Below are 18036 nucleotides of genomic sequence, written 5' to 3'. Positions count from 1 at the left end.
TATCTTCAACTTCAAAATGGTTCTAGTTATGTTGCTTAATTGTTATAAACAAAGTAGCCGTCAATTAAATAAAAAAAAGTGGCTAACTTTGACCGTAATTAACCTAGGTAAAAAGTTTTTCTTTGAAAATTCGTATAAAAATACCAGTTTTTCAAATTCTATTGTAGTTTTAGCCTACAGTCAATATTAACAAAGTTATTCAAATTGTTTATAAGCCAAAAATGACTCTATTTTAGTAAAATGTTTTCTGAGTGATAAAAATGACGTTTTAATGATTTTTTTAAATGCGTTGAAAATATGACCATTCTTCTTTCATGTTGTTTTCACAGAATTGCTATATCATTATTATTTTCTGTACAATAACATTGCGAAAAAAAAGCTCTTTGGGATAACAAATTGAATAAAATTTAAACTAATTGACGCATCGTCTTAAAATTTTTTGTGCATTGTATGGAATGTTTTACTCAACTTTTCGTGCAATATGAAAGTCCTAAATTCATTTTCGCAAAAGTTATAGCAAATTTTTTATTTTCGAAATTTTAGTTTTATTTTGCATATCCAAAGCAACAAATAATCGGACCAAAATTCAAAAAACGCTATTTTAAACCTTGACTCATCTACTAAAAGAAAAATATTATAAATAAGACATTTAATTACCCTATTTTTACCTGTAGCGATTTAAACGAAAAGCTCTCATTTTTGACCCTTATTTGTTAATAACTAAATTTCTCGTCCAAACTGTGACGGGCATTTTTGTATTTATAATGTATTAGGTATATAGTACCCAGAAAACCCATTTGCAACCTGGCTGCTCAAGTGTCCCGAACATGGTATATTGTTGCCTTATTTCCCTGGTGTAGAGTAGCAGAGTACAGGTTCAGATCTGTCCAAATAAGTTAAAATAGAAAATGGTATTACGCTCTCAATTAGAAGTGTAAATAAACACGTTGCGCAATGTGATATTTAAACTTAAAACTCTTTGAAGAAGTTTGATTTCAAGTCAAACCTAAAAATATCGAAATCAAGTCAAGGTTTTCAAGTCAAGTCAAGTTTGTTGAGTAAAATCAAACTAGTTTGACTTGATGCATCTCAACACTGAGTAATCCAAAAAGGATGTGTACTGTAACAAGCAGTAGTACTTATTTAATACGTGTAGCGAAGATAGAAGTACTTACTGGCTCCTTCTGGATCTACGCAAGTGTCTTCACATTCTTCCTTAGATTTGTAACGGTTTGCGTTACCTTCACAGCCACCATACCAGAAACGTGAGCAACCGCCATACTCCACATCGAAGAACCATGCAGTAGTGTAATTTCTGCATTGACCCTTGTCTTTGGGGAGAAAACAACCAACTACAAATAAAATAACATAGGATTAAGAACTACAACTACTATACAGTGAGCACGTAAAGGTTGGAATCAATTTATTTTTTCGTAAATTGGCGATTTTAGAAATTAAATCCGAAACAGGTCGATTTTTATTTTTAAATTCTGACTTTTTGGCATATACAGGGTGAGTCACCACTAACGGGACGGAAGATTACAGCGAAATGGTAAAAGATTTGAAAAAATTTTAAATTAATAGTTTGTAAGTTGATAAAAGCTACATTTTAAAATTATTTTGCAATATACAGGGTGTCCCAATAAATGGCATCGTATCAAAGTTATATTTTTTCCTACGGAACACCCTGTATTTTATTACATTTTTTAATTGTCCGCAAAAAAATAAGGTAGAGTTTCATAAGGCTTCCCTATACTTGTGTACAGAGTGTTCTGAATTATGTTGACTTTTCTTAAGATGTAAAGTTTTAAAAGAAGGCTTATTCTCACGCTATTTAAGAAATTATAGAAACATTACTTTTACATCTAAATAGTTGGATATTGGTTGAATGTATTCCATGATTTTTTTTTTTTTTTTTTTTAATTTTTTTTTTTTTTTTTAATTTGGCTTAGACTTACCGTCATACTGCCAGACACATAAGGAATACAAGTTATCAAGTTATACAAAACAGGTTTAAAACAAAGATAACAACTAAAAGGTATTAAGTAACACTAAGCTTAACAGCTAAAACTACTAACTACCAAAGGTATTAATTAAAAATGTTTAAGGGAATTATAATGATAATTTGCTGTCTTTTAAAAAGTTAATTAAAGAGTTGTATACATCTACAGAACCAAGTGATAATAAATATAGTATATTCCAAGGAGTTGCTACTTTACATTTTAATAAATCATTTATTAATTTAGATGAGTAAATTGTATTTTTAGAACAACCAAAAAATATATGATCTAAATCACTTTCCTCTTCACAATGCTCACATTTATCATTATCCAAAACCTGTATTTTAAATAAATGCTTTGGATAACATGCGTGCCCGAATCGTACTCTAATAATAGAAGTTATGTACTTTCTAGAAGCTCTACAAGACTTGTACCAAGGAAATTTGGGAATATCGGGCTGAATTAACGAGTATCTATTTTGATTCACAAAAAAGTATTCCTTCCACTGGTAGCTCCACTCCCGATGCAGTGTTGACTTGAAAGAGATTATACTATCAGTCAGTGTTATTTTATGTAGAATACTGGTATCGGATGAAACGCTTTCTTTGGCTAATAAGTCGACATACTCATTATGTTCAAATCCTGCGTGTGCTTTAATCCAGATAAAATGTACATTGATTCCTTTGGTTAAAAGATTTTGTTTAATATGTTTAATTTTATAAATGTATGGGCAGTCTTGGATGTTTGGGGGTCCATATTTACCAAGAGATTTCAATACTGCTAAGGAGTCAGACAAAATTATAATATGGGCGAAATCAAATTCAGCTACATATAGTAAAGCTTCATATATTGCAATAGCCTCTGCTGTATAAATCGAAGTCTCCGGTTTCAGTTTGAATTTCTTTTCTATATGTCCCGATGGTATAAAAAAGGCGCATCCAGTTCCATCTGCAGATTTAGACGCATCTGTATATAGAGCTATTGACTCATTGTAACTATTCGTTATGGATAAAAGAATATTTTTATTTAAATATATGTTTTCACTATAATTTGGTACAATAATATCTGTAGGAGAAAAGAAAGAAGAGTACGCGTAGTTTTTGAATAAGTCGTTCGTTTTATCTATATTTTTTAAGAGTACTATATTTTGATTATAAGCTTCACACAGTAAGGGAGATTTCTTTTTTGCCAATATTTATTGGTTAGATCATGGCAACTTAAAGTCACTATTTTTTGGTATAGAAGAGGGTTAATTAAGTATACTTTCATTAAATATTTTTTGGACAAAAAACTTCGTCTTAGATTTAAAGGAGGTTCCAAGGCTTCCAAATATAAAGCTTGTACTGGAGTGGATCTCATAGCTCCTAGACATATTCGTAAGGCTGAATTCTGTAAAACGTTGATTTTGTTTAGTAGTGCATTACTTGCTGATCCATACAAAACACTGCCGTAATCGAAAATAGATCGTATGTAAGCTTTATAAAATAATAAACTTACTTCAACATCCGATCCCCACCAAGTTCTATTCATTGATTTAAGAAAGTTTATTCCCTTATTACACCTGTTCAACATGTCGTCAAAATGTAACTTCCAGGTCAATTTTTGGTCGAGTATCATTCCAAGATATTTAATTTTATTTTTAAAAGAAAATTTATGCCCACCTAAGGTGATTGTGCTAATATTAGGAAAGTTATGTCTGGTAAATAAACAAACTTGTGATTTACTGCATGATAATTCAAAGCCATTTTCAATAAACCATTTTTTATGGAGACCATAGACACTATTCAAGTTTTCAATGGATTGCTGATATTTCTTGTGTTCTGTGTACAAACAGAAATCGTCAGCATATTGTACAACATTAAATGCAATATTGTTAATAGTGATGTTGTGTAGATCTGCTGTGTAAATGTTAAATAAAATAGGGCTCAAAACGGAGCCCTGAGGTAATCCTTTATTATTAAGTCTAGGGCCTATAAGAGTATGATTATTTTTTAAATAAATTATTCTATTTTTATACAGGTTTACAATGTTAGAAGCAAACTGTGATGGAATATTAAAAAATGTAATCATTTTTTCTTGGAGAATTGAAAGAGAGACAGAGTCATAAGCACCTTCGATGTCTAAAAATAAAGCGGGCACATAACTGTTCCTGGAAAAACTGTTCTGAATGTCTACAACAAGAGTTGTTAAGGAATCTAAAGTTCCATAACCTTTTTTAAAACCATGTTGGTTAGCGGGTAAAGGATTTTGATCCCTTAGCCACCAATCCAACCTAATCTTAACCATCCGTTCGAGAGTCTTCAATATACATGATAATAATGATATCGGTCGGTAAGCTTCAGCTAATTTAGGGTCTTTCCCCGGTTTGGGAATAGGAACGACTATAATACGCTTAAAATCTATTATGCTGTTGCCTTCAATAATTATCTGGTCAAATATATTTAAAAGTAATTGTTTTGCGTTATCTGGTAAATGTTGTATCATAGGATATTTGATTGCATCGTATCCTGGTGAGGTACTAACGCGATTATCAAGGGCAAATTCTAATTCAGTTCTCGAAAAAGGTGTAAGGAGAAAATGATTCTGATCAGATGGAAGCGTTTTAGAATTAATAACATCTAACTGGTTATTTACGTAAGGTGGAGCTATTTTATCGAAAAAATCGTCTACCCATGAATTACTTAGAGGTAATGAAAAATTAACTTTTTTCCTATTCATTTTTCTTGCTTGATTCCAAATAAGACTAGATGGAGTTTGTTTATTTAATTTTGAACACCATGCAACCCAACTTTGTTTGGCCTTTAATTTCAGGAATTTTTTGACACGAGCATTTACTTCTTTGCATTTACAAAAATTTTCAGGAGAAGAATTGTTTTTATAGTTTATTAATGCCTTCTTTCTTTCTGCAACGGATTGATCACATTCCGAATCCCACCACGGAGGGGGAGTCCGTTTGCATTTAAATGGTTTATATTCAGAAATAGATTGTTTAGAAGCTTCATTAATACAGTCAATAAGGAAATTATATTTTTCTTGGGTATTTAAGGATGTGTGAGGTTTTTCGTTTAATAAGGTATCAACAAGCTGAGAGTATAATGACCAATTTGCTTTTTTAATGTTCCACTTAGTACTGGGATAAATGGTATTAGCATTAGTTCCCAAGACATCGATCACAACCTTTATAACGAAATGATTTGATCCCAAGGTATCAAGATCTACAGACCACGAAGTTTTATCAAAAAGGGATGGTGAGCAAAACGTGACATCAATCATGGAATCTGAGTTTCCTGGACTCGTTTGGCAAGTTGGTTGTCCATTATTCATTACTACATAATCTAAATTCTGAATTGTCTCCACAATTTGATGGCCTATATTATCATTTTTATATGAGCCCCACAAAGAATTATGTGCATTCATATCTCCTCCAATGATACAAGGGTGTTTTAGTTGAGAAAATAACTTATCCCAATCTTCGGTTTTGGTTTTAGTTTTTGGGCACCTATATACAGAGAGTAAACTTAAATAACTTTGTTTATAGTTGATTTTAATACCACAAGCAAGCAAGTCTTGAATATAATTTTTTTTAATTGTTATGCGCTCAAAAGGAATACCAGTTTTAATTAAAATAGCAACTCCAGAATAGCCGTCATCGCGATCTTCGCGTATCACATTATAACCTCTATAAATATATACAACATCCCGTTTAAACCAAGTTTCACTTATTAAAGCTATGTCAATATCTTCGGTTATTAAAAAGTTAATAAGGCTGTTTTTGTTAGCAACAGCTGATCGAGCATTCCATTGTATTATTTTGAGTTTAGATTTGTTCGTCATTAGATGAGTTATTTTTTAAAATATTATCTAGAACATTATTAATACCTTTGGCTAACAAATTCATGTCAAGTGATTTTGCCTCTTCTAAACAATTAATATTTTGAATAAAACTTGAGAAAAGAAGTACTAAGGAATCTACTAACTTATTTTTATCATTGTCTGTATTAGGAAAACTTTCCTTATTTAAGGGAGGTAAAGGTTGAGACGGTCCAAATCTGAAAGGGATGAGATATGGTGTAGGATCTTCGGAAGTTGGAGATGATACTTTTCTTTTTTTATTTGCACTATACTCAGTGCTTGATGTACTACAGCTTGGTTGGCTAAAACTTTTGGGTTTCTGTAGGTGAGGCCTCAATGGCTTGAAATAAGGAGATGTACTAACTTCAGAGGAGTTAGTTAATTTTGGAAATTCTTTGTCTGAATTTGACAATATTTCAAATCTGTTATTAGAAATAAGACCAGAAAATGATGAGTCACTCAAATTTTTTGCCTCCAAATATGAGATTTTATGTTCAATCATGATATTTTTTATTTTTTTTTGATGTTCGAAAAAAGGACAGTTTTTAGAGATCGATATATGCTTATCAGTTTTACAGTGTATGCAATACTTTTTTGTTTCATCACATGTATGTATGTCATTTTTAATTTGTCCACATTGTATACAGTATTCCTGTGTACCTTTACACTGTCTAGAAATATGTCCATATTTGAGGCATTTATAACATTGCGTCACTTTACCCAACAATTTTTCCACTTGGAAAAATACATAATTTATCACAACATAGTTTGGCAAACAATTGCCTTCAAAAGTAATTATAACATTACGTCTAGGGACGTATTCTGTATTTCCATCCTTTTCTACTTTCCTGTGCATTCTTTTAATATCAATAATTGGTGAACTAGAGCTCATATATTTTTTCAAATAGTCAATATTATATTTGGTATCAACATCGCGTATCAGTCCTTTGATTTCCAAGAGGTGATTTGGAATGTACGCTTTTAAATGATCGTCCTTTAAGTGACTATTATTGACTAAATTGTTTGCATCCAAAATAGATTTGAGGATTACTTTAACACGGTTTCTTCCTATACTTTTAATTTGCTTAATATTATTAATCTTTAATTTTTGATGTAAAATATCTGCAACAACCATTGGATGCAAACGGGAAATATTCTGATCATTGGTCTTCTCAACATAAACACAACAATTTTGAAAGTCGTAACTATTACAATTAATATTAAAAAGTTTTACCTCCCTTGTAGCAGAAGAATTTGTGGTGATAGTTCCTGTATCCATGTCTTGATTACTATCACTAATAACTTCAGCAGTATTTAGTTCGCACACTGGCGTCTTTTTTATATTCTCCCCCATCTGGGGAGAATATTTTCACTTTTGTATCACTATTCTACAATATGTAAATGTTTTTACCCACGATGAAATTTAAATGTTTTAATTGTCACAAAAACTGCGAGCTGAATGTCAATATTTAGGTACGTTTAACCATGGCCAAATTTTAAACTGTTCACACAAAAGTTAAACACCGTGAAAAGAAGTCTAGGCTGTTTAACCCATAGGACTGAAACTTCTTATCAATGATAATTAAAACCACTATAAAATTAATTTAAGTTAAACTACTAAAAAATTAATTTTTTCTGGAGCTATTTTAGATGCAACCGTATTTGACGTTTATTAATGTCAAAGAGTATTCCATGATTAATTATTACACATTTGTCTACAGGGTGTTCAAAATTTACAGTTTCATTATTGGAGTATTCAATGTGTCATATGATGCTTATTTTAAATGGAACATCATGCATATTAATAAATAATTATTATACTAACCAAATTTACCTCTTTCGAATGGTACATGAATGTCCTATACCTAGGTGTCATAGTTTTTGCGTAATTTACAATTATTTAAATTCTTAATCTGTAAATCGATTTTAAAACAAAAGATTATTAATGTCATTGTATGACATTGTCAGTTTATGACAGTACGGTCTAGTAATTATAAAAACTATAAACATCCGTGTATGATATTCAATTTTTTTTACTTAAAAATCCCTTTGGAAGAGCCAATTACATTCACATTTAATTGTTCCTAAAAATGAATAATCACACTATCTATGAAAGAGTAGACATGCTACTTTGCATTGGGGAATATTTTTAAAATTTTCTCTTTGCTTCTAAAGTTTACGTTTAAAAGTATCCTGATAGAAGACACACAAAAAAGGACGTTTTTGAGAAATTTCTCGATGGATTCCGTGCTTCTGGTAATGTTGCTTAGGTAGGAAAAGTTAAATAAAAATAAACCATTTATTTTTGATGACGTCAACGAACTTGATGTCCTGCTTTCTGTTACGGAAAACCCAAATACTAGTACCTACGTGAAAAATGTCGAGTCAATTGGAGACCAGTCAAACAAGTGTATGTAGAATACATAAGAAAAACCACTATCATCCGTATATAACTCAACTACACCAGCATTGGACAGAACAGGAACGTTTAACTTTTCCTTTATACACTTAAGAATTTGGAGAAGATCCTGATTTTTTTTTAAGAATGTATTGTGTACAGACGAATCTAAATACTTTTAATAATAATCGTCTAGTTAATAGACATAGCTTTCATTTTATTATGATACAGTAAACAAACATTTTACTGTTGATCGCCAACACCGATGAAGTGTTAATGTTTGGGGCAGTATTCTGAGCCAGTACGTTATCGACCCATATTTTTTTGACGAAAATCTGAATGGAGCAACTTGTTTAAATTTCTTAAAACAAGTTTTTTGAATCCTTCTTAAAACCTTCCACTTAGCGTGCGAACAAACATGTGGCTCCAATTGGACGGAGCTCCTGCTTATTTTTGACGTGATGTTAAGAACAACCTCAACATAAAATTTAGAAATAAATGGATAGATAGATTCGGTCCATATATTTGGCCACCTAGGTCACCAGGATTGACCAAGATGACTTTTTTTAAATAAGGTTATATTAAAAATATTGTAAATGCTGCACTTCCTAACCCAGGAACCTGTGTTTAGCACAATCTTTGATTAATATACATGGTGTTCTAATAAAATACCCATCATATTATGCTACATTGAATAATCTAATAATGAAACTGTAAATTTTGAACACCCTGTAAATAAATGTGTAATAATCAATCATGGAATGCATTAATTATAAGATAATTACCAGATCGTATTGTCATAAAATGACAATGTCATACAATGACATTGATTACCTTCATCTTTTGTTTTAAAATCGATTTACAGAGTAAGAATTTAAATAATAATTATTTGTAAATTACGCAAAAACTATGAGACCTAGATATAGGACATCCATATACCAATCGAAAGAGGTAAATTTGTTAAGTATAATTATTTATTAATATACATGGTGTTCCATTTAAAATACGCATCATATGACACATTGAATACCCCACTAATGAAACTATAAATTTTGAACACCCTGTAGACAAATGTGTAATAATAATCATGGAATACATTCAACCAGTATCCCACTATTTAGATGTAAAAGTAATGTTTTTATAATTTCTTAAATAACTTGAGAATAAGCCTTCTTTTAAAACTTTACATTTTAAGAAAAGTCAACATAACTGAGAACACTCTGTACATAGGTATAGGTAAGCCTTATGAAACTATACCTTATTTTTTGCGGACAATTAAAAATGCAATAAAATACAGGGTATTCCATAAAAAATATATAACTTTGATACGCCGCCATTTATTGGGACACCCTGTATATTTCAAAATAATTTTAAAATGTAGATTTGACCAACTTACAAACTATTAATTTAAACATTTTTTAAATCTTTTACCATTTCGCTGTAATTTTCCGTCCCGTTAGTGGTGACTCACCCTGTATATTATACTAGAGACGCCATCCATTTGGGCATGATGACGTGATCTACGATTTTTTTTGTGAGAATAGGAGCCATGTGCTAACTCATTTGATAGGTTATTTAATTGTCTATTCAGTGATATAAACATTAACATAATTAAACAAACTAAGTTCTCAATCTAATAATACATAAAATGACAATAAATACCATTCTACATACCACCAGACTGAAAACAGTGGGAAATTTCTCTGGTAAAAACCTCCGAGGCTTTTAAAAATTATAAGCCAATTGAGTGTCAAGACGATAAGAAGATGAGGGAATTTTAAAATTTGTAATTCACGTCCCATCTGGTCAGCATGGTAAAGCTCCAACGAGAAGGTTTCCTACGCACTCCAGAAAGAGTAAATAAGTTAAACAATAAAAATGTATAAACATTTTCAATTTCGTTGCAACCCGAAAATGCAGCAGCATTATATTCTAGTTCAATCAGAGAGTGCAGGAAGAGTCTATACCGGTTTCGGGGCTTTTTTGCCCTTCATCAGTAGATACATATCCTTTTCTCTCTGACTGGACTGTCGAAGTATCCTAGTTCAGTCAGAGAGAAGAGAATATGTGTCTGCTGATGAAGGGCAAACAATCCCCGAAACCGGTATAGACTCTTACTGTACTCTCTGATTGAACTAGGATATAATGCAGGTGCATTTTCGGGTTGCAACAAAACTGAAAATGTTTATACATTTTTAATGATTAACATAATTATTTATAAGGGTTGTCAATTTTTTTTAATAAACTAATTGAGACCAAAAAAATTGGGCAGCTTGGATATTAGTGCACCCTATGTAACCCTCAGCTGAATCTTAAGCTTGTACGTCACAGTGTTGCCATACTGATTTCTTTATTTTTTTCATAATTCCAATCAATGTTAAATGTACCTACAAGAACAGTAGAATAATTTTATAAGAACGTTTACTTCTCCGTCATTCAACCAGGTAGAATGCCAAATGAGGTGTCAAATGAAAAAAAAACTTTACTTTAGGTGTTTCCAAACTCTTTTTTAATTTATTATAATAATTATTTATCTGTTTGATTTATCTATTTATCTACTTTTTTATAACGATTTAAATTAACTTCGATTTAAAAACATTTTTATAGTTTATCTTCACTGACCTCTTTTATTTATCAGTTGATCTTCTTTTTTATAACAATTTTAAGGTAACTTTGATTTAAAATGTCTCTTTTGAGCTTTTTGTATTAAAAAACTTTGCTTTATTGGTGCTTTATTGGTTACTTTCTTATAATTAACATCCCTCTTTTGAGCTGTTTGTAAAAAACAAGTAATTGGACTTCCTCCTATTAGACGAAGTCGTAATTGGACAATTAAATCCAAGGTTTTCACCCAAAGTAATCGAAAGTAGAACTGAAAGTCGATATTTGAACCCTTCCTGTAACTTTGCGTCGATTGATATACGATTTTACTAATTTTGAGCCATATTTACTAAACTGTGGGCCATACTTTTTTAAAGAGAAATGACTTCAAAATCGAAACTAAAGATTCAAACTCTACTTTTCAATACGCTTCGATTGATGTGTTACATGTATTTCTGCGACTATAATATGGCACTTCTACATTAAATGTAGAATTTTGTTCTCATCTTGGTAAGGCACGTCGGATGATATATCGCTTTTACTATTTCGGTGACTTTAAACAGTACTTACGGTTGTAAATCTAAAACCAGAAGTCCGATGTCAAATTTCTCATGCTTTGTCATTCTACCTGGTATAGTGACGGAGCCTCTACCTGACGGACAGACAGCCTACGTCAAATTTCTCACCTTTAGTACCAGCCTTGGTTTATAAGCTCTCATTTGACACCTCATTTGTTATTCTACCTGGTATAGTGACGAAGGAATTATATTCGCAGTCAGACGAACAGACGGACAGCCTAGGTCAAATTTCTCACCTTTAGTCCTATCCTTGAATTATAAGCTTTCATTTGACACCTCATTTGTCATTCTACCTACTATAGTGACATAGGAGTTATATTCGCGGTTGGACGGACAGACGGACACACAGCCTATGTCAAACTTCTCACCTTTAGTAACATCCTTGGATTATAAGCTTTCATTTGATACCTCATTTGTTGTTCTACCTGGTATAGTGACGAAGGAATTATATTCGCGGTCAGACGGACGGATGGACAGACAGCCTAGGTTAAATTTCTCACCTTTAGTACCATCCTTGGATTATAAGCTTTCATTTGACACCTCATTTGTCATTCTACCTGGTATAATGACGGAGGAGTTGAGTTTACAAACAGACAGACAAGATGGCGCCCGAAAATCGTGTTTTTTTTCAAGTTTTACTCTAAAACTCCAAAGATTTTAACTTTACACCAAAAATACTCAAATAAAAATTCGCCGTAATTAAATTCTGCATAGAGACGTGTTTTTCCCGATTTACTTCGACGAAAATTTTTCCCGGAAAATGCGGGTTTTTCCAACAAAATATTTAATTTTCAACTAAAATTTTAGATAAGTAATTGTTCATCAATAATGAAATAACTTATAATAATATAAAAGATCATTTCAAATAGATTATAATTGCAGAAGCCGATCGAAATTGAACGAACAGTTTAGCAACAATTGAATTGTTAATTAAAGATTTACAGTCGCTATAATAACCAAAATAACTATGATACATAAGAATGGCTATGATTTTTGTATAAAAAGATACTGTATCTATCTAATGCACTATACGAAATTGAAATTGGACTATCTAAGCGGCCTCAGGAATATTTTAAAATTATAAACGATTTTTTGGCTTATAAGCAAATAGTCGATCTCAGTAAATGTTAAATTAAATTAAATCATGAAAACGGTATTGAAAAAAAAGCTGCAGGATGCTTCTATTAAAAGAAAAAACGTTTAATTGGGATACAAGTGGTTCCCGAGATGCAACCGGTCAAAGTTGACCGGCATTTATGGCAAAAATATAAATTATAGGATCATAATTTTCAAACCATCACCTTTTTATTTTTGTCCTCTTTCTCCGCACCAATTTTCATATCTTTAAAATACTCATAACATATATTATTATAATAAAAACTATCGATATTACGAGTGAAAATTTCCAAAAATAGCAAAATTCCAATCAAAAAATAGGTTGGAGAAAATGTAATCTCAAAGTTCAAAATCGGTATACGTTAAAAAAATGCATTTTCTCGTCTTCCCATGGAGCAATTTTCTTCATTCTTTTTTTATTCCCAAGTAACTCGAGTAGAGCCATCTAACTAACGCATTATTAAATGTCAATCTTGCTCTTGTTATATTATAATAGATTCATTTATTTATAAGAAAGAAAACTACATATTTTTCCAGTTGTAGACTTTTTTTAGATAAACTTACTACAAGTGTAACTTTTAACGTTAAAACACAAATATTCTCATTTGAAAGCTGCATAGTTTTAAACAATCTTTATTTAAACAAATTTAAAAAATTTGTTATAATAAATAAATAAATTTATTATAACAAAACAAAAGCAACTTTGACATTTAATAATGCGTTAGTTGGATGGCTCTACTCGAGTTACTTGGGAACAAAAAAAGAATGAAGAAAATTGCTCCATGGAAAGCCGAGAAAATGCATTTTTTAACGTATACCGATTTTGAACTTTGGGATTACATTTTTTCTAACCTAATTTTTGATTGGAATTTTGCTATTTTTGACAATTTTCACTCGTAATATCGATAGTTTTTATTATAATAATATATGTTGAGTATTTTAAAGATATGAAAATATGTGTGGAGAAAGAGGACAAAATAAAAGGGTGATGGTTTGAAAATTATGATCCTATTGTTTATATCTTTGCCATAAATGCCAGTCAGCTTTGACCGGTTGTATCTCAGGAACCACTCATCCCAATTAAACATTTCTTCTTTTAAAAGAAGCATCCTGCAGTTTTTTTCCAATACCGTTTTCATAATTTAATTTAATTTAATATTTCCAGAGATATTCTATTTGTTTATAAGCCAAAAAATTGTTTATAATTTTAAAATATTCCTGAGGTCGCTTAAATAATCCAATTTCAATTCCGTAAAGTAAATTAGATAGCTACAGTGTGTTCTTATACAAAAATCATCGCTATTCCTATGTATCATAATTATAGTGGTTATTATAGCGACCGTAAATTTATAATTAACAATTCAATTGTTGCTAAACTGTTCATTCTATTTCCATCGGCTTTTGGAATTATAATCAATACGAAAAGCGTTTTTATACTACCAAGCTATTTAATTATTGATAAACAATTACTTATCTAAAATTTTAGTTGAAAATTAAAGATTTTATTGGAAAACCCCGCATTTTCCGGGAAAAATTTTCGTCAAAGTAAATCGGGAAAAACACGTCTCTATGCAGAATTTAATTACGGCGAATTTTTATTTGAGTATTTTTGGTGTAAAGTTAAAATCTTTGGAGTTATAGAGTAAAACTTGAAAAAAACACGATTTTCGGGCGCCATTTTGTTTATAAAGAAAGTAGCACACTACCTGCGGACTTTGCATACCTATATTATTAATAGGATACAGTGATAAGATTCGATTCCAGCAATAAAATTGCTGATAAATAACTTCTCCCAAAAACGGCCTATTTTCCGATAATCTACCCAGACTAATTTGACATATCCTTATGGTACTTGGCAGAAAGTGTAGGTACTCTACACCCTACTAAATTATGTTAAATAATCGTTTGTGGTTAATACCAGAGGCGTAAGACAGGGAAAAGTGAATGGTTGACCCTTCCCAAATTCTACGCCACTGATGAAACTGCTCTTTTAGCATAATTTTTAGATTATCCAATACTTTCTATGCAAATAATATGCTGTTCATTCGTAACGATAAAGTCATCAGTTTTCGAGATATTTGAAGTTAAAAATGAAAAGGCACACTTATTTTGATTAATGTATTATAGTCCAGGGCGCATCTGTTTTGAGATAGACGTTGAGAGGTGACTCAAAATTTTTTGCAGAAATTACTTGAAAATAAATCAGATAATAATATTTGAATTATCCTCCCTCTCAAAAAGGTCCGGAACATTGTTTAAATAATCAAAATATCAAAAAATGAAGGAAAAATTCGATTTTTGTCTTCGTTTTTGGATTATAACTTTGAAACTATTCATTTCTGAGAAAAGTTGTACTAGTATAAAAGTTGCGTAATTAAATTTACTACAATATAGAATTGTTAAGAATTTAAAAAATAGTCACCCTAGTTGGAAAATAGCAATAATTGCAAAAAAAACATACAAAAACAAGTATTCGCATTTTACGTTTTTCAACCATTTATGCTACACTTAGGACCTTCACATTTCACCCAGAAAAACTTTATGATACAGTAAAACAAAACTTTATGATACAGTAAAACAATACTATAAATTTTATTAAGATCGGTTTAATAGATTTTGCAAAATAAATTTTGCAATCCAGCTTTCGCAAAAAAAATTCATTTTTTCAAAATGTTACAGGACTGAAAATAAAGCAGATATCAAGTTGAAATTTTTTTTGCTTATAGAAGTGTACTGTACCTTTCATTTGCAATTTACAAAATTAAAACCGATTAATTACCACGGCGTCAGGAAATTTTTTAAATAAACATTAGTTTTTGGTGCTACGTCAGCCTTTTGGGGGGCTGACTCAGCCCCGCCCCCCACTAAAGTATTAAATTCCTGCTCAGTGGAACGAGCTCAAAATTTTTAGTTTGCGGAATATGAAAGCTCATAAATAGCTCATAAATCAGGGCTATTTGTTTTTTAATTTTTGCAAGTGGGGGGGAGGGCAGCTCAACACGGGTTGTTATTTTTGTAAACGCTCTACACTCAGTACATCGAAAAGAGATAGGTACAAATAAGACGCTTGGGAAAGTTTTCAAATTTTAAGTATAATTTGTGACGTTTCTGGTTTGTTTACTGTCAGTTTGTTGGATTTTTTATTTTTTTTTTCTGTCCGGTTTTTTTATAAGTTATTTATATTAAAGAAACCGTTGTTTTCACAACTAATTTTATACTGAAGTTTAAAATTTTATGGAAAGTGTATTTTATTTTGATATTAATTTACATACAAAGTTAACCTCGTTCACAGTTAAGGAATGGTTTTGTTTAAGTTTCCGTAAAAGTGAAATAAATATCAAAAAGGAAATATTTTATTTTCAAATATTTATATTATGACAAATATTTAAATATTTAATATCACCAATGATATTAAAAGAATTTATTAATCTACTTCAAATGTAGCAAAAATTTAACCTGTAAAATGTAACTCTGCACCAAAATTTTTAAGTTCTATTTATTTCATAACGTCAAATTTTATAATATAATCCGTGATTGGAGCAGTACCCACTTTCTGTCACTTGCTGTTGCGTGGAATAGAGATTTCCGACGTATTTCGTATGCTTTAAATTTTAAATGATGACGGACGGGTAAAGTATCATGGATTCAACTGTATATTGGGTATCGCATAATGATAAAACGTTTGTGATAAACATTATGTATACTGAATTCGCTCTATCGAGATTCACTTTGACACTGACGCTAGTAATTTCTTTCTTAGGAAGTTCAGTTGTCAGAAGTGACTGGAAATTACTACACAGCCAAAGCACCTGCTCATAGCCAATATTATTAATAGTAAACAGACATAAAAATAACATAAACCTTACGCCAATCAATAATTATTTATTAACACCATTATAATGTATTGATAACAAATGAGAAAATTATTTATTGTACAAAGTAAATATTTTTTAGAAATAAACTCCACAAAATTTTATGAGATTATTAGACACTCCCACTATTTCTAATAATTCTCCTTTTTTTAATGAAAGGGTAAGTTGATTTTAGCAGTTAATAGTATGAGGTAGGAATTTTTGTGCTGTATGTTCCCTATTCCGAATGTATCAAAGTGAATCTCGGTAGAGCGAATTCAGTATAAAAATTATTTAGCACATTAAAAAATATGTTCAGCACATACCTTGGGCATCTATGGTATCATCATCACCATATGAACATTGTAAAATTAAATATATACACAATACGATTAGTTTATTCATTTTGCAATCATTTTAATTGAACATTTAGCACGTTTAATTTATATTATATACCAAAATCTGCAAATTTACTGATAATGTTGGTGCTTTTGTATCATTTCAAATACAAGTATTGCGATAAAAACTATTTTTATTTTGGAAATTCCATATTTAGGCCAGGAAATAAAGCTGAAAAAATGGCAAAACCTCGCAATTTTTTCGACCAGCATTGATTTGTACAAAAATTTGGGATTAGGCTCATTTTACCCTCTAGCTCATTTTCTATATTAAGGGTGAAAACTACCCCTTATTGTAAAAAATTATAAACTAACATTTTAAACTTTAATGTGGCCAACATTTGGTATTTATTAGTTAAATAATGATTGTTTTATGCTTTAAGATATAATATAATATTTCAACCCTTAAATCCACCCTTGTTAAAGCTATATACATATATAAAAAATTTATTTATCCTAAAAGAATGATTTTGGCTTGAATCGATTTGAATTAAAATTTGGGATTAGGATCATCTCACCCTGTACTTCATATTCTATATCATGCTCAAGGGGTTGATTATTTTTAGGGTGTAAACTACCCCTTATTGTCAAAAATTATATAAAAACATTATAAAAACCTTAATATGGGAAAAATTTGGCTTTGATTCAGTAAATAATGATTGTTTTATGCTTTAGGATATCATAATAATTCAACCCTTAATAACATTGCAATTTAATAATTATTTTAATAGATCTATAAATCTATACTATACAGCCTGATCAACGCCAAGAACCTGTTAACCAAATCTCTGACGAGGTGGAAGAAGAACCTGACATACTTGAAAATGAAGTAAGACTCGCGATCAGTAAGCTCAAATATAATAAAGCAACAGGTCCAGATATGATAACAGCCGAAATGCTCAAAGCCACAGAAGAAACTGGCGTAAAATTACTTCATATACTCTGTAATCAAATATGGCATTCTAAACAATGGCCTGAAGACTGGACAAAATCTACAATAACGACAATTCATAAAAAAGGCAGCTTCCATAAATGCGACAATTATAGAACCATTTCTCTTATATCACATGCCAGTAAAATAATGCTACATATAATCAATGAGAGACTAAAAACATTCCTTCAAAGAGAAATTCCACAAGAGCAAACTGGATTTACCAAAGGTAGAGGTACTCGAGAACACCTGTTGAATATAAGACAGATAATCGAAAAATCTAAGGAATTTAATATTCCACTGTACATATG

The 18036-nt window shown here is 30.7% G+C and overlaps 1 protein-coding gene across 3 annotated transcripts in view; it reads right to left on the bottom strand.

The window, feature by feature from the left end:
- The window catches only part of LOC114341322 (hemicentin-2), a 162116-nt gene extending 145236 nt beyond the window's left edge, over window positions 1–16880 (bottom strand). For all 3 annotated transcript variants that reach the window (XM_028292114.2, XM_050662110.1, XM_050662109.1), the window contains exons 1-2: window positions 16723–16880; window positions 1176–1352 (exon numbers count right to left, since the gene is read on the bottom strand). In XM_028292114.2, coding sequence (XP_028147915.2) covers window positions 1176–1352; window positions 16723–16801 — 256 coding nt within the window. In that variant the 5' untranslated portion in view covers window positions 16802–16880. The remainder of the gene's footprint in view (window positions 1–1175; window positions 1353–16722) is intronic.
- Between the last annotated feature and the right edge of the window lie 1156 nt (window positions 16881–18036).

The sequence above is a fragment of the Diabrotica virgifera genome, chromosome 9 (genome assembly GCF_917563875.1).
Source record: "Diabrotica virgifera virgifera chromosome 9, PGI_DIABVI_V3a".
NCBI lineage: Eukaryota > Metazoa > Arthropoda > Insecta > Coleoptera > Chrysomelidae > Diabrotica > Diabrotica virgifera.
Note: the sequence above shows the minus strand (reverse complement) of the source record. Positions and strands in the feature narration are given on the sequence as shown.